Source organism: Camelus bactrianus, chromosome 3 (genome assembly GCF_048773025.1).
Source record: "Camelus bactrianus isolate YW-2024 breed Bactrian camel chromosome 3, ASM4877302v1, whole genome shotgun sequence".
NCBI classification, from domain to species: Eukaryota; Metazoa; Chordata; class Mammalia; order Artiodactyla; family Camelidae; genus Camelus; species Camelus bactrianus.
In genome coordinates, this window is record NC_133541.1 from 100,550,028 (window position 1) to 100,568,208 (window position 18,181).

Sequence of the window (18,181 nt, forward strand, 5' to 3'; positions counted from 1 at the left end):
AAAAATATGAATGTATTTCCAAGGAGGATTGCATGTTCTAATTACTTTGGAGAATAGATAATAACGTATAGAAAATATTTGAGACATTATAAAAACGAAATTAGAATAATTTGCATATCTAGAGAGAGAGCAAAATTCTAGCAAGAATGAGAATAAGTTAGTTTGATTTTAAGAAAGTGATGATTTAATAATACACTTAATAGAAATTTCATTCCACTTCATTTCCAACTAAAATACCCATGCCCACAAATGGTAATTGCTTTTGAAATATGAATGCACGACAAAATTGGAGAAATCTAAAACCGTAATTGGAGGAGAGTAGTATTTTCTTTTTCAATCATGTATAACAAAAGTATTGCACATCTCAGTGGGTGTAGTAACGGCTTAGGACTCTGAGCGTCGCTGTTCACCAACTCTAAGGAAAGCTCAATCAGCTCTCCTTCCGGATATCAGGGTCTGCAACTACACAAAGCTGCTCCGATCCCACACATCAACTACGGGGCTGCAATGTAACTCGCCTTTTAACGTGGAGCATATGGATTTCTCCTAAAGAAAGAAGATCACCATAATTTGCAGTAGGGAAGAAGAACCTAAGGAGTTAGCGTTCACAGAAAGTATTCTTGGGGGAAAAAAAAAAAACACAACAAAAACCTTAGTGAAGCAACAATGGCCGCTGCAACGAATCGCCTGTACCACAGGGGACTGGTCCTGCTGTGCCTTTTCCTGGGGAGGCTGTGGGAGACCGGCGCTAACCAGATCCGCTACTCGGTACCTGAAGAGACAGAAAAAGGCTCTATCGTGGGGAATATTTCCAAGGATCTGGGGCTGGAGCTCCGCGAGCTGGAGGAGCGCGGAGTCCGCATCGTCTCCAGAGGTAGGACGCAGCTCTTTGCTTTGAATGCGCGAAGCGGCAGCTTGGTCACCGCGGGCAGGATAGACCGGGAGGAGCTCTGCGCTCAGAGCGCGCGGTGTTTGGTGAATTTTAAAGTCCTGATTGAAGACAGAGTGCAGCTTTACGGAATAGAAATAGAAGTAATTGATATCAATGATAATAACCCGAAATTCCAGGTTGAAAATCTAGAAGTAAAAGTTAACGAAATCGCTGCTCCTGGAACACGTTATCCACTTCCAGAGGCTGTTGACCCAGATGTGGGCTTGAATTCCCTACAGAACTACCAGCTCAGCTCCAATCACCACTTCTCCCTGGACGTGCAAACTGGAGACGACGGAACTATAAACCCAGAACTGGTGCTGGAGCGCGCCCTGGACCGCGAGGAGGAGGCTGCTCACCACCTGGTCCTAATCGCCTCTGACGGCGGCAAACCGCCTCGCTCCAGCACAGTGCACATCCAAGTGACAGTGTTGGATACAAACGACAATGCCCCGGTTTTTGCTCAGCCGATCTACCGAGTGAAAGTCCCAGAGAACGTGCCACCGGGCACCCTGCTGCTTACTGTAAGTGCTAGCGACCCAGATGAGGGAACCAATGGAGAAGTGGCTTATAAATTCTGGAAAATTAGTGAAAAACAATCTCCATTATTCCAGCTTAATGAGGATACTGGTGAAATATCAACAGCAAAGAGTTTAGATTATGAAGAATGTGCATTTTATGAAATGGAAATACAGGCTGAAGATGGTGGAGGGTTGAAGGGGCGGGCCAAAGTGTGCATTTCAGTGGATGATGTCAATGACAATAGGCCCGAAGTTATCATTACATCTCTGTTTAGCCCAGTGAGGGAAGATACTCCTCAAGGAACAGTAATCGTTCTTTTCAATGCTCATGACCGAGACTCCGGGAAGAATGGCCAAGTTGTCTGTTCCATCGAGGAGATTCTACCTTTTCAATTAGAAAAGTCAGTAGAAGATTATTATAGATTGTTGACAGTCCAAAATCTCGATCGAGAAAAAACCTCTGAATATAATATCACAGTGACCGCCACAGACAAAGGAATGCCACCTCTGTCCACAGAAATTCACATCACCCTGCACGTGGTTGACATCAATGACAATCCACCCTCCTTCTCTCAAACCTCCTACTCAGTCTACCTCCCGGAGAACAACCTTAGAGGCACCTCCATCTTCTCAGTAACAGCCCATGACCCCGACAGTAACGAGAATGCCCGAGTTATTTACTCCTTAGAGGAAGACACTATCCAAGGGGCACCTCTCTCCTCTTATGTCTCCATCAACTCAGACACTGGCGCGCTATATGCATTGCGCTCCTTCGACTATGAGCAGTTTCGTGATCTTCAAATGCAGGTGAGGGCAAGCGATAGCGGAGACCCGCCACTTAGCAGCAACGTGTCATTGAGCTTGTTTGTGCTGGACCAGAACGATAACGTGCCAGAAATCTTGTACCCTGCCCTCCCTACGGATGGCTCCACGGGGGTGGAGCTGGCACCCCGCTCTGCACAGCCCGGCTACCTGGTGACTAAGGTGGTGGCGGTGGACAGAGACTCAGGACAGAACGCCTGGCTGTCCTACCGCCTGCTCAAGGCCAGCGAGCCAGGGCTCTTCGCGGTGGGGCTGCACACGGGCGAGGTGCGCACAGCGCGGGCCCTGCTGGACAGAGATGCGCTCAAGCAGAGCCTGGTGGTGGCGGTGCAGGACCATGGGCAGCCCCCTCTCTCTGCCACTGTCACGCTCACGGTGGCTGTAGCTGACAGCATCCCAGACGTCCTGGCCGACCTGGGCAGTCTCGAGGTCCCCGCACACCCAGAGGCTTCGGACCTCACGTTGTATCTGGTGGTGGCGGTGGCTGCGGTCTCCTGCATCTTCCTGGCCTTTGTCATCGTGCTGCTGGCTCTCAGGCTGAGGCGCTGGCACATGTCGCGTCTGCTTCAGGCTTCAGGAAGCGGACTGGTGGGCGTACCCGCCTCTCAGTTTGTGGGCGTGGACGGGGTGCGGGCTTTCCTGCAGACCTATTCCCACGAGGTGTCGCTCACCGCGGATTCGCGGAAGAGTCACGTGATCTTCCCGCAGCCCAACTATGCGGACACGCTCATCAGCCAGGAGAGCTGTGAGAAAAGCGAGCCTTTGTGCATTTCAGATGATTCCAGATTTCCTATAGAGGACACCCCTTTGGTTCCAGTGAGTTCAATTTTTCTTTTACTTTCTATTACAATTGATTTTCTAAGTGTTTACACTTAAGGTAGGATAAACTGATATTAACATATTTCTCACCAAACATTTAAATGCTCACTCGGCATATTTTTTGCTGCAACATCTATAGGAGGCATTTATTGGTTTCATCGTTGATATAATTTTCGCTTTCTCATAATATTTAACCTAGAGTCAGTGGAAACCTTCCTCTTGGGCTTGCTCTCATTATCAGGCATTGGGCATGGGTCTTTGGTGAGATTGCTTGAGTGGTTACTACCAACTCTTAGGGCTGGTTTCCACTCCTGAAATTTATTATCATTGTTATCTCCAGTGGCCACATTATGAAATTCTTACTCTAAAAACATTTCTACAGTCACTGCTATTTTTGTAAGGGGAAATTAATAAGAAATCAAACTCACTCTTCTTGGAGAAACAACAGAAAGCCCAGATTCACTGTTTCTCTTCTGTTTCTATGACAAAACAACACCCCTTAGAGGTGATGCATTTCATGTATGTAGAGGTTGTTTGCATTTAAAGATCATTTCTGAGGACAATTCAAACTTCAGTTATTATCCATTTCCAAATCCTAGTAAAGCATGTTTTACTCCTTTAATGGTGAAATTTTATACATCATTTGTTCTCATCCTCAAAGATTTTGATTCCTAATACTGTAGTGTCAGATTGTTAATAGTTTGAAATTCTCCTATAGTTTATGTTTTCTTAAGAAGGGTTTCTGAGACTGGACCCTGTGAGAAGACACAACATGGGGAATAAAAAATATTCCTCAAATATCTGTTATTTATGGTTCAATTCTCTAATTTTTAAGGCTAGAAATACATTTGGATATGGGAGATGATTTAGGAAAGTATTCTGAGGAACTACTAGGGAGGTTCTAAGAATATTTTACTGGCTTTTAGACATAAGGAAAAGAATATTATATAATGTGACTTTAAATATAATATCACTTCAAGTAATAAATGGCATTGTAGGAGACTTTGAATACGAGCTTTGAAATAGACTCAAAACTCTATTCTAAACATGCTGAAAATAAGGGCCAACATGTGGAAATCCATTTTGACATACAGAGATTAAAATTATTTAAAATACTCTTTATTCCTAAGTTAATAGGAAACAAATTTTTCTTTCTAATGGAGGTACTGGGGATTGAATCCAGGACCTCATGCATGCTAATAATGCACTCTACCACTGAGCTACCCCTTCCAAAGGTCATTTGTTAACATGCAATAGTAAAAATATTTAAAGTTTCTGTCCTGAGGAGTAACCTTTAGTATTTGGTGTTCATAAATATTAAAGTATGTGTTAATTTTGAAAAAAATGTAATAACAGAGATATTGAAGAAGGTTTGTATGTCATGGTAGGTAACTACTATTCTATGCCATAAAAATGTCACTTGCCTTTAAAAACAGAACACAAGACTCATTGGATGGACAACTGGTCAGAGTGGAAAATGCTGAATTCTAGTTTTCTTATGAGGCAGGATTTTTGCACTGGTAACAAATTATATAACAGGCTTAAAGATAAAATTCTTCTCCATCTTAATGTCTTTAAAGAAGAGTAAATTAAAATATCTTGGATTTGCTTCAAAATGATGAGGGAATAAAACATATAGTAAACACAGATGACCATATGTTGATCATCATTGCAGTTGGATGATGGATATATGAAGGTTCAAAGATAATGCTCCCTACTTTTGTATCAGTTTGAAATTTTCCGTAACAAATTTCTTGAAAAACTAAGTAGACATACATCCGCCGTATACCATGGTAAAACTAAAATTTGGGTTTATTGCATAACTATATGTATATATACACACACACAAAATTCTAGAGATAAATTGGATTCACTACGGAAATGTCGGACTGCGGTTCCGCATGACGCCTCTGGGCGCCGCTGTCGGCCAGTGCAGAACAAGCGCGGACGCCTGGGATTCCTCAGCCTCCAATCTGGGATTTCCTGCGCAGCCAACAACACAGGGAGAAGGAAACCCGCTTACACACTGGGGTTCCTGGCCGCGCAGGCTCTGCCCAGCACACACGGATTCGCAGCTCCGCCTGTCCTGGGCCGAATACTCTTCCAGTGACGGCGTGGATTTCAGTTTCTTTGGCTTTCCAGAAAGACTGGGACGCAGCGAGAACTGGAGCGCACAATGGGAGGAAGCTGCACGCAGAAACGCCCAGCCCGCCGGCGGCAGGTACTGTTCCCCTTCCTGCTGCCTTTGTTCTACCCCGCGCTGTGCGAGCCGATCCGCTACTCGATTCCCGAGGAGCTGGCCAAGGGCTCGGTGGTGGGAAACCTCGCCAAGGATCTAGGGCTCAGTGTCGTGGATGTGGCGGCTCGAAAGCTGCGAGTTAGCGCGGAGAAGCTGCTTTTCAGCGTAGACGCGGAGAGCGGGGACTTACTTGTGAAAGACCGATTAGACCGTGAGCAGATATGCAAAGAGAGAAGAAGCTGTGAATTGCAGTTGGAGGCTGTAGTGGAAAATCCTTTAAATATTTTTCATATCATTGTGGTTATTGAGGATATTAATGACCATGCTCCTCAATTCGATAAAAAGGAAATACATTTAGAAATTTTTGAATCTGTGTCCGTAGGTACACGAATATCCCTTGACCCGGCGACTGACCCCGATATAAATATGAACTCAGTTAAAGATTATCAGATAAATCCTAATCCTTATTTCTCATTAATGGTTAGAGTTAATTCCGATGGTGGCAAATACCCAGAGTTATCTTTGGAGAAACCCCTAGACCGGGAAGAGCAGCGGTCACATCGCTTGATATTGACTGCCTTGGATGGAGGGGACCCACCACGAAGTGCCACCGCTCAAATAGAAATCTTTGTCAAGGACACCAATGATAATCTCCCGGTGTTCAGCAAAGACGAATATAGAATCAGTGTTAGTGAAAATCTACCCCCCGGGTCCTCGGTGTTGCTGGTGACAGCCACTGACAAGGATGAGGGGGTAAATGCCGAAATAAGCTACTATTTCAGGAGCACTGCTCAGAGTACAAGACACATATTCTCACTAGATGAGAAAACAGGTATGATTAAAAATAACCAATCATTGGATTTTGAGGATATAGAAAGATACACCATGGAGGTGGAAGCAAAGGACGGAGGTGGTCTCTTTACCCAAAGTAAAGTAATCATAGATATCCTAGATGAAAATGACAACAGTCCAGAAGTAATCATCACTTCCCTCTCTGATGAGATTTTGGAGGATTCCCTTCCAGGAATGGTGGTTGCCCTCTTCAAAACACGGGACCGGGATTCCGGAGAAAATGGAGAAGTCACCTGTCATATAGGAAGAGATGTTCCTTTCAAGATTTATTCTTCTTCCAATAATTACTACAAGCTGGTGACAGATGGGGCCCTAGACCGAGAGCAGACTGCGGAATACAATGTCACCATCACAGCCACTGACAAGGGCAAACCTTCCCTCTCCTCCAGTGCTACCATTACCCTGCACATCAGCGACGTCAACGACAACGCTCCGGCTTTCCACCAGGCCTCCTATGTCGTCCACGTGGCAGAAAACAACCCTCCTGGAGCCTCCATCGCCCAAGTCAGCGCCTCTGACCCTGACCTGGGGCCCAACGGCCACGTCTCCTACTCCATCGTGGCCAGCGACCTGGAGCCGCGCGCGCTGTCGTCCTACGTGTCCGTGAGCGCGCAGAGCGGCGTGCTGTTCGCGCAGCGCGCCTTCGACCACGAGCAGCTGCGCGCCTTCGAGCTGACGCTGCAGGCCCGCGACCACGGCTCGCCCGCGCTCAGCGCCAACGTGAGCCTGCGCGTGCTGGTGGGCGACAGCAACGACAACGCGCCGCGGGTGCTGTACCCGGCGCTGGGGCCCGACGGCTCTGCGCTCTTCGACACGGTGCCGCGCGCCGCGCAGCCCGGCTACCTGGTCACCAAGGTGGTGGCGGTGGACGCCGACTCTGGGCACAACGCCTGGCTGTCCTACCACGTGCTGCAGGCCAGCGAGCCCGGGCTCTTCAGCCTGGGGCTGCGCACGGGCGAGGTGCGCACGGCGCGGGCCTTGGGCGACAGGGACGCGGCCCGCCAGCGCCTGCTGGTCGCAGTGCGCGATGGGGGACAGCCGCCCCTCTCGGCCACCGCCACGCTGCACCTGGTGTTCGCGGACAGCCTGCAGGAGGCGCTGCCTGACCTCAGTGACCGCCCAGAGCCCTCTGACCCCCAAGATGAGCTGCAGTTTTACCTGGTGGTGGCCTTGGCCTTGATCTCGGTACTCTTCCTCCTCGCTGTGATTCTGGCCGTCGCCTTGCGCCTACGCCGCCCTTCCAGCCCCGCTTCCTGGGGCTGCTTTCATCCTGGTCTCTGTGTCAAGTCTGGACCTGTGGTTCCCCCCAACTACAGTGAAGGAACTTTACCTTATTCCTACAATCTGTGCGTTGCCCACACTGGAAAGACCGAGTTTAATTTTCTAAAATGTAGTGAGCCTTTGCAAACCACTCAAGACATCCTTTGTGGTGATTCTCCTGGGGCCTTAATTCCATTTCAGAGTGGGAGTGATTTGACTTCACATCCTGAGACCCTAACACCGGTGAGTTTTATTTTTGTGTCTTCTGTAATATTCTACTAGTTTTTCATATTTCAGACATACTACTTCACTTTCATGTTCAGAATCTTATTTAGAAAATCCATAACTAGTCACCATTTTGTCTTCTCAATGTTCACTTTTTGCAGATTATATTTTTCAAGGCTTACTTGGTTCGTAAGTTGCTCTATAATTTATAAAGAATGTCACTAAACTGGAGATACCTTGTCAAGCTTAAATTAGGAAAACAGAGGCCATAGGCTTGGCTTCTTACCAAATAAATAAAAATAAATAACTAATAAATACATACATACATAAATACATAATTAATACCCTATTCAAATCTGCTCTAAGTTGGATTTTCCATATCCTATTTACATGTGTAAGTTTATTAATATCCAGATACTCATTAAATATCAAAGTAGATGCTCATTCCAAAGAACATCTATTGCAAATAATCTAGGATGTGTGTTTGGGTATCTTTATTTATTTTAACAATTTTTAAACTGTAAGCATTTGAAGGGGGCTGGTGAGAGTTTCATGAAACCCTAAAGTTGCAAGCAAAGTTACAGATGTATGCGTTTTTCTTGGGAAAGGAGTCAAAAATTTGATTCCATTGCCGAATTTTCTATGGTCCCCAAAACTTAATACTGTCTAGAGGAATTTTTCTCTTAAATTGTTAGTCCTTCTAGCCTCTTATATCTACTTTTCTTTGTGGTCAAATTGTACTCTTCCCTAATCTTTTTTTCTCTGCATTGCAAGACAAGGAATTTATAAGAAAGCAAATGAAATGCTATTTTCTGGGTGCAATCTCTGTCTGATATAAAATCTTTGAAGACAACAGATAAAATCTTTGAAGAGTTCTATACTTGGGGGGAAAGTGACGTAAACATTTCTGAACATCCTGTTTTCTGTGTATGAAAGAAGTGAACCTCTAAACTCCTCACCTTTGAGGAGCGAACTACTGCTGGGTTGATGGGAATATACAACTCTAGATGTGTGGGCCACTTTGAGCTTCCATACAAAATGCAAAGAAGAGATTACTTATACTGGTGTCAAGGCCCTGGTAAAAATAGGTCACTTGTCATAAATACTTATTTTTCAAAAGCCTGCATCAATATTTCTAACTTCAGTTTTTAAAAAATTGTAGCACTTGTATATATTCTCTTCCCACTGCAATACAATCCCTTTAATTTGTGATTACTAGCTTAACTCATTTTAATAGGTCAAATTAACTTATAATATGTGCCTGTAATAAAACATTTTAAAAAATTCATTGAAGCTCAATAAAACCATTTTAGAAAAATATTTTGAAAACCTTTTACACAATCTTAATGTTAAACAAATTCAATTAATTAGTTGGTTGCTCATATCAAAAGTTTAAAAGAGTCTAAGTGAATTATAAGGGGTATATCTCATATAGTTTCCATATGAATGTCTACTAAACACAGCTTGACCATTTAAATCAGAATTTCAAATAAAATTGTAAGGCTTTTCTGAATATAGCGGTAAGCATTACTAACCTGGATCTATTTCTATTGGGAAAATGAGTGTTGCAAATATATATTTAATCAACTATTATCATTTAATGCTTTGTAGTCCTTTCATTCCATTTTATTTCAGCAAGTAAGAAACCCACAGATAGTAGTTGGTTTAAGGCTATCAGTTGAGAAACCAACGAAATAATGTAAAATAAATTTAAATATACAACAAAATAGAGTAGCGTTTGCTTTCTGTTGCATACATAGTGGGTGCAGTAACTTCTGAGGACTCTGAGCGCCGCTGTTCACCTACCAGGAGAGAACCGCAGCCAGCGCTCAATCCGGATTCTCAGGGCTTCAAATACAAAAAGCTCCACGATTCCTACAAACCGGCTCCAGGACTGCAGCGAAATTCACTCCAGAATTTAAGGTGTGCAGGTTGCAGAGACTCCCTGCAGCCAGGGAAAGAAAAAGGAACCGGCCAAAACAACAGTGTGTGCTCAGTGAGGACTCAGCGAGAATCCCGTCACCAGAAAACAATGGCCGCTCTAAGGAATCGCTCCGACCGCTGCGCGCTGATCCTGCTCTGCCTTTTCCTCCGTATGCCGTGGGAAGCCAAAGCTCGGCAGATCCGCTACTCTGTTCCCGAGGAGCTAGAGAAAGGCTCTTTTGTGGGCAACATCTCCAAAGACCTGGGGCTGGAGCCCCGGGAGCTGGCAGAGCGCGGAGTCCGCATCGTCTCCAGAGGTAGGACACAGCTCTTTGCTTTGAATGCGCGAAGCGGCAGCTTGGTCACCGCGGGCAGGGTAGACCGGGAGGAACTCTGCGCGCAGAATCTGCAGTGTCTGGTGAGTTTTAACATTCTTGTGGAAGATAGGGTGAAACTTTTCGGAGTAGAAATAGAAGTTACTGATATCAACGATAATGCACCAAAATTCCGAGCAGAAAACGTAGATGTAAAAATTAATGAAAACGTTGCTCCAGGAATGCGTTTTCCTCTTCCGGAAGCTGTTGATCTGGATGTGGGCGTGAACTCCCTACAGAACTACCAGCTCAGCTCCAATAAGCACTTCTCCCTAGCAGTTCAAAGCCGTGCCAGTGGCGTTAAGTACCCGGAGCTGGTGCTGGAGCGCGCCCTGGATCGGGAGGAAGAGGCAATGCACCATCTGGTCCTCACTGCCGTCGATGGGGGTGACCCTCTTCGATCTGGCACTGTCCTCATTAGTGTGACTGTCTTCGATGCAAACGACAATGCACCAGTTTTCAGTTTGCCCGAATACCGAGTGAATGTTCCAGAGAACTTGCCTGTGGGCGCGCAGCTGCTGACAGTCACCGCCACTGACAGGGATGAAGGTGCCAATGGAGAAGTGACATATTCATTTCGAAAATTACCTGACACACAATTGTTGAAATTCCAACTAAACAAAAATACTGGGGAAATAAAGCTATCAGAAAATCTAGACTATGAAGAAACAGGTTTCTATGAAATAGAAATACAAGCGGAAGATGGAGGAGCATATCTTGCAACTGCAAAAGTGTTGATTACAGTAGAAGATGTAAATGACAACAGTCCGGAGGTGACCATCACATCTCTGTTTAGTCCGCTGAGGGAAGATTCACCTTTGGGGACTGTTATAGCCCTTTTAAATGTGCATGATCTGGACTCTGGGCAGAATGGACAGGTCACTTGCTCCATACCAGGGAATTTACCATTTAAGTTAGAAAAGTCCATTGACAGTTATTATAGATTGGTGACACACAAAGCCCTTGACAGGGAACAGGTATCCTCTTACAATATCACGGTAACAGCCACAGATGGAGGAACTCCACCCCTATCAACAGAAACTCACTTCACCTTGCAAGTGGCAGATATCAATGACAATCCACCCACCTTTTCTCACATCTCCTACTTTACCTATATGCCAGAGAACAACCCCAGAGGTGCCTCCATCTTCTCAGTGACTGCACTGGACCCAGACAGCAAAGAAAATGCTCAGGTTATTTACTCCCTGGCTGAAGACACTATCCAGGGGGCACCTCTATCCTCCTATGTCTCCATCAATTCCGATACAGGAGTCCTGTATGCACTGCGATCCTTTGACTATGAGCAGTTTCGTGATCTGCAGATACAGGTGACAGCCACTGACAGCGGGGACCCTCCACTCAGCAGCAGTGTGTCACTGAGCATATTCGTGCTGGACCAGAATGACAACACACCTGAGATTCTGTATCCCACCTTCCCCACTGACGGTTCCACGGGGGTGGAGCTGGCACCCCGCTCCGCAGAGCCTGGCTACCTGGTGACCAAGGTGGTGGCGGTGGACAGAGACTCAGGCCAGAACGCCTGGCTGTCCTACCGCCTGCTCAAGGCCAGCGAGCCAGGGCTCTTCGCGGTGGGGCTGCACACGGGCGAGGTGCGCACAGCGCGGGCCCTGCTGGACAGAGATGCGCTCAAGCAGAGCCTGGTGGTGGCGGTGCAGGACCATGGGCAGCCCCCTCTCTCTGCCACCGTCACGCTCACGGTGGCTGTAGCTGACAGCATCCCAGATGTCTTGGCCGACTTGGGAAGCTTGGAGGTCCCGCAAGACTCTGATGCTTCAGGCCTCACGTTGTATCTGGTGATGGCAGTGGCCGCGGTCTCCTGCCTCTTCCTGGCCTTTGTCATTGTGCTGCTGGCGCTCAGGCTGAGGCGCTGGCACACGTCGCATCTGCTTCAGGCTTCAGGAGATGATTTAGCGCGTGTGGCCACATCTCAGTTTGTGGGCGTGGACGGGGTGCGGGCTTTCCTGCAGACCTATTCCCACGAGGTGTCGCTCACCGCGGACTCGCGGAAGAGTCACGTGATCTTCCCTCAGCCCAACTATGCGGACACGCTCATCAGCCAGGAGAGCTGTGAAAAAAAGGATCCTCTGTCTTTGTTAGATGATTCCAGGCTTCCTATAGAAGATACCCCTTTGGTGCCAGTGAGTTCTATTTTTACTGCTTTTCTCTCCTTTAAAAATTAAAATCGGTTTTACATTTCAGTTTGCAGCATGATGATGGAAACTTAATCATAATTTTTTCACTTTTCCCTCCATTTCAAGGGCATTTGCTGCTTGCTAAAACATTGAAATGTAGAACTTGATGGTTGTTAAAGGTGATATGGTTTTACTTTCTGGTAAATATTCCAAACCTAGTCCGAATGAAGGCCTATTGTCATAGCCTGTTATGAGTAGCTTCATAGAATCTTGCATTTTATCATTTTGTTGAGTATAATATTGACACTTCCTAAGAGAGGACTGCCACAGAAGTGTCTTGTCAATTCGTGTGCTCTCCTGTTGGCTACATGCTGAAACCCTAGCCCCTTAGATCACCCTGGCTCTTATTTTGAAGGCAGGCCTGGTGAGAATGGGTAAATGTCAGAAACAAATGCATTCGCCTCACTGGAAATACTACCCATTTTCATTACTGTTCTATAGAGGATTTACTGATCTATACGTGTCCTTAAATTTTTCCAAGTGTAATTATACTTGGTAACACTGCAGCATCCGTTTTGCCCATGATTCTAATTTCCTTCTGTATGTGGAAGACATTCCATTTTAATTTTACTTTCCTTGCTCAATAGGGATTCCAGAGAGCCTATAGAAAGTTAAGTTAAGCAAATTCGAGGTTCTGCTTTCTCTGTACTTTTTGTTAAATTCTCCAATCTCTAATGCTGATATATATAAAACTGGGGGAGATAGACTTGTACATGTTCCAAGTACAGGAGCAAGACGTGTGTCAAAGGCATTTCAGTGACTCTGCCTGAAACTCTGAAAACTGAAATTTTTGAAATTTAGAGTCAAAACAAACTTAAAGCCAAGAAAGTAATGTTATTTTTGCATGAGATCTGAATACAAGCAGAGAAGTACACAGAATTCTAAATCGGTTGTTAATGGAGTTACTGATGAGCCCATTTAGTTTAGTGAAGATACTGATGTATTGATCTCTACTTTTATTACTAATATGGTAGCATAAAGTCAAAGAGTGTCCTAATGTGTTTCAAAATATTTATGAAACCATGGCTTTTTTTCACATCATTCAATATTTGTTCAAGAATAGGTCTATGGAAGGTGAGCAGAGTTACTATCTTTTGGGTCATAGTTATTAACTTTTAAATCCTTGAAACTGTCATTTTAATTGTCTGTTCATGAAAGTCAAAATTATTATGCACCTATTTCAAATAATTATATTATTTAGAAGAATTCAGGTTTTAAAAAACCCTACTTTCTTGCATGGTTGCTATTGCAAGCAAATTTTTAAAATATAATTATCTAAAAGCAATATAGGACACTTTGGATGACTGTCATGAACATCACAATAGTTGCGTTCTAGTTCCTAAATATGGGACAGGGTGGGTTAGTAATTTCTAGCCAAATATAAGCCTGGATGGAAGACCGAAAAAGAAAGAAAGAAAGAGAAAGAAAAAGTATTTAACTTCAGTACTTCCCTTTGTGGATAATTACTCTTAAAAGGAACAACAGTGATTGCCTCTGGGTGGAAGAACTGAATAGCAGTGGGACATGTAATAGGAGACCTACTTTGCACTCTACGTTATTTCGTGCCTTTTTGATTTTGAAAGAAATACTTCTACCTAGTCAAAAATCTATGTAAGATATTAGCATATAAAAACATAATAGTTTTTTATGTGAAAAATATGCTTCGTGCTGAAAATGGAATCACCAAGGAATACGATTCAAATATTTCCGCTGCTGTCATCTTCCCTTTAAAGGAAAAGATTTCTTGAAATACAAAAACTAAGCTGCGGTTCCACTTGGAGCCTCTGGGCGCCGCTGTCGGCCAGTGCAGAGCAAGCGCTGATGCCCGGGATTCCTCAGCCTCCAATCTGGGATTTCCTGCGCAGCCAACAACACAGGGAGAAGGAAACCCGCTTACACACTGGGGTTCCTGGCCGCGCTGGCTCTGCCCAGCACACACGGATTCCCAGCCCAGAGACTAGGGGTTCCCCCTGTCCTGGGCCGAATGCTCTATCAGTGCGCTAGTGTGCACTTTCTCCAACTAGAAAGACTGGGACGCAGCGAGAACTAGAGCGCACGATGGGAGGAAGCTGCGCGCAGAAACGCCCAGCCCGCCGGCGGCAGGTACTGTTCCCCTTCCTGCTGCCTTTGTTCTACCCCGCGCTGTGCGAGCCGATCCGCTACTCGATTCCCGAGGAGCTGGCCAAGGGCTCGGTGGTGGGAAACCTCGCCAAGGATCTAGGGCTCAGTGTCGTGGATGTGGCGGCTCGAAAGCTGCGAGTTAGCGCGGAGAAGCTGCTTTTCAGCGTAGACGCGGAGAGCGGGGACTTACTTGTGAAAGACCGATTAGACCGTGAGCAGATATGCAAAGAGAGAAGAAGCTGTGAATTGCAGTTGGAGGCTGTAGTGGAAAATCCTTTAAATATTTTTCATATCATTGTGGTTATTGAGGATATTAATGACCATGCTCCTCAATTCCATAAAGATGAAATAAACTTAGAAATCAGTGAATCTGTCAGCCCAGGAATGGGAACAATTCTTGAGTCTGCAAAAGATCCCGATATTAGTATGAATTCACTGAGCAAATACCAACTAAGTCCTAACGAGTATTTCTCGTTAGTGGTAAAAGACAATCCTGACGGTGGCAAATATCCAGAACTGGTATTAAAGAAGACCCTGGACCGAGAAACTCAGAGCACTCACCACTTGGTGTTGACAGCCTTAGACAGCGGGGATCCGCCTCGAAGTGGGACCGCTCAGATCCGAATCCGGGTGGTGGATGCCAACGATAACCACCCCGTGTTCAGCCAAGACTTGTACAAGGTCAGTCTTCGAGAAGACGTGCCCCCAGGCACCTTTGTGCTGAGGGTGAGTGCTACTGACCAAGATGAAGGCAACAACGCAGTTATCACCTACTCATTCCTTGGTGTGGCTGAAACAGCCCAGCATGTGTTCTCTCTGGATTCTGCTACAGGAAACATTATAACTAGTCAGCCCCTGGATTTTGAAGATGTCGAAAGATATACTATAGATGTAGAAGCAAAGGACCGAGGATCCCTCTCTACACAGTGTAAAGTAATTATAGAAGTGTTAGACGAAAATGACAACAGGCCAGAAATAATCATCACTTCCCTCTCTGATGAGATTTTGGAGGATTCCCTTCCAGGAATGGTGGTTGCCCTCTTCAAAACACGGGACCGGGATTCCGGAGAAAATGGAGAAGTCACCTGTCATATAGGAAGAGATGTTCCTTTCAAGATTTATTCTTCTTCCAATAATTACTACAAGCTGGTGACAGATGGGGCCCTAGACCGAGAGCAGACTGCGGAATACAATGTCACCATCACAGCCGCTGACAAGGGCAAACCTTCCCTCTCCTCCAGTGCTACCATTACCCTGCACATCAGCGACGTCAACGACAACGCTCCGGCTTTCCACCAGGCCTCCTATGTCGTCCACGTGGCAGAAAACAACCCTCCTGGAGCCTCCATCGCCCAAGTCAGCGCCTCTGACCCTGACCTGGGGCCCAACGGCCACGTCTCCTACTCCATCGTGGCCAGCGACCTGGAGCCGCGCGCGCTGTCGTCCTACGTGTCCGTGAGCGCGCAGAGCGGCGTGCTGTTCGCGCAGCGCGCCTTCGACCACGAGCAGCTGCGCGCCTTCGAGCTGACGCTGCAGGCCCGCGACCACGGCTCGCCCGCGCTCAGCGCCAACGTGAGCCTGCGCGTGCTGGTGGGCGACCGCAACGACAACGCGCCGCGGGTGCTGTACCCGGCGCTGGGGCCCGACGGCTCTGCGCTCTTCGACACGGTGCCGCGCGCCGCGCAGCCCGGCTACCTGGTCACCAAGGTGGTGGCGGTGGACGCCGACTCTGGGCACAACGCCTGGCTGTCCTACCACGTGCTGCAGGCCAGCGAGCCCGGGCTCTTCAGCCTGGGGCTGCGCACGGGCGAGGTGCGCACGGCGCGGGCCTTGGGCGACAGGGACGCGGCCCGCCAGCGCCTGCTGGTCGCAGTGCGCGATGGGGGACAGCCGCCCCTCTCGGCCACCGCCACGCTGCTCCTGGTGTTCGCGGACAGCCTGCAGGAGGCTCTGCCTGACCTCAGTGACCGCCCAGAGCCCTCTGACCCCCAGGCTGAGCTTCAGTTTTACTTGGTGGTGGCCTTGGCCTTGATCTCGGTACTCTTCCTCCTCGCGGTGATTCTGGCAATCGCTCTGCGCCTGCGACGCTCTTCCAGCCCCAGCGCCGGGGCCTGCTTTGGATCTGTTCTCTGCTCCAAGTCTGGTTCCGAGATTCCTCCCAACTACAGTGAGGGAACGTTGCCCTATGCCTATGATTTATGTGTGCCTGGGAGTGAAACTAATCCGGAATTTAATTTTCTTGCATCTGTTGAACATTATCCAGCCACACAAGATATTCTCATCAAAGATAGCTCTTCAGTGCTATTGGCTAGCATTTTGACTCCTAGTGTTGAAGACGATAAGAATAGTTTTAAACAGGTAAGTATTTAAAATAATGTTTATATATTACAATATGCCAACATATTCTAATATAGTACTGTTATTTCCAGATTCTAGGTTTCATCTCTTGTTAAAGTTCTTAAAATAAATCTAGCTCAAACCTGTAGCTATTACTGTTAAAACTAAAGTTTACAATGCTGCAATCTTTCTACTATTCAAATGCATTTAAGGTAAAATATATAGAGAACTCTCAGGTCAATTTTTCATGAAATAGAATATATTTTAATTAAGGATATGGAATACAGTTATATTTTTATACTGTGGTATTTTAAATGACAATTCTAATGCCATGCAAATTTTCTCAAAATTTTGCCCTTATTTTACTTAATAAACATTGGTAAGAATTATAATCATAATCCTAATTGATGATTTTTTTGGAACCATGCTAGTTCCACAACCACAAATGCTGTTCCCTTCAGTCAGTAAAAATCGTTAGGAATCATATGTAACCTGCAAGTGTTCAGTTCCAGTAGTGTTTGGAAACTCAAAAAAGAATTTAGCAAGCTCTTTAAATAATTACCCTTTTCATAAGTGCTCTTGGTATACTTTTTAAATCACATTATATAATTCTTTATTGTCTGCAATTTTAAGCTTTACCAATGCTTGTGATTCTCGAAGAGGTGAGTGTAGTAACTTCGGAAACAGGTATATTAGTTGGGTTTTTCTTTCTTGTTGCAATAATAAGATTGGGCTCTAGGCGCCGCTGTTCACCAATTAGGGAATGGGAAGCAGAGCGCTACAGATTCCCTCCCTCCCCTACCTCTACAACGTAAAGCCGAGTGAGGTTGGATTCTCACAGACCCTGATGCTGGAAACTTAAAAGTACTTCTCTTCACTAATATATTTCGGATGCAGTCGGCCAGAGACCTTGTGGATACGTGCTGATTCAGAACCAAAAGGCTCAAGAAACCGCGGAATATAGGCTCAGCCACTGCCATGGCGAATCTGCAGCTGCGCCTGGACCGCAGAGGGCTGGTCGTACTGTGTATCTTCCTGGGGACGCTGCGGGAGTCTGAGGCCGGGCAGATCCGATACTTGGTGCCGGAAGAGACAGACAAAGGCTTCTTCGTGGGCAATATTTCCAAGGACCTGGGGCTGGAGCCTTGGGAGCTGGCGGAGCGCGGAGTCCGCATCGTCTCCAGAGGAAAGACGCAGCTTTTCGCTCTGAATCCGCGAAGTGGCAGCTTGATCACGGCGAGTAGGATAGACCGGGAGGAGCTCTGTGAGGCGGTTTCCTCCTGTTTTTTAAACATAGAGGTACTTGTGGAAGATACCCTGAAGATTTACGGAGTGGAGGTGGAAATAATGGATATTAATGATAACGCCCCCAGCTTCCGGGAGGAAGAAGTAGAGATAAAAGTCAGTGAGCATGCAACTCCGGGATCGCGATTTCCTCTTCCTAACGCTAGAGATCCAGATGTGGGAATGAATTCCCTCCAGCGCTACCAGCTCAGTCCTAATAGTTACTTTTCCTTGCAAGTGCGAGGCGTAACAGATGGGGC

General features: G+C 46.2%; 2 protein-coding genes across 2 annotated transcripts in view; both read left to right on the plus strand.

Annotated features, from left to right (window-relative positions):
- LOC105065491 (protocadherin gamma-A7) overlaps positions 1 to 18,181 on the plus strand; it is a 126,611-nt gene that overhangs the window by 26,659 nt on the left and 81,771 nt on the right. The window lies entirely within an intron of this gene.
- Positions 12,160 to 17,710, plus strand: LOC141577097 (protocadherin gamma-B7-like). The gene is made up of 2 exons (XM_074360828.1): positions 12,160 to 16,658; positions 17,535 to 17,710. Exons 1-2 carry the CDS (start codon positions 14,238 to 14,240, stop codon positions 17,562 to 17,564), a joined length of 2,451 nt encoding a protein of 816 aa, XP_074216929.1. The 5' UTR covers positions 12,160 to 14,237; the 3' UTR covers positions 17,565 to 17,710.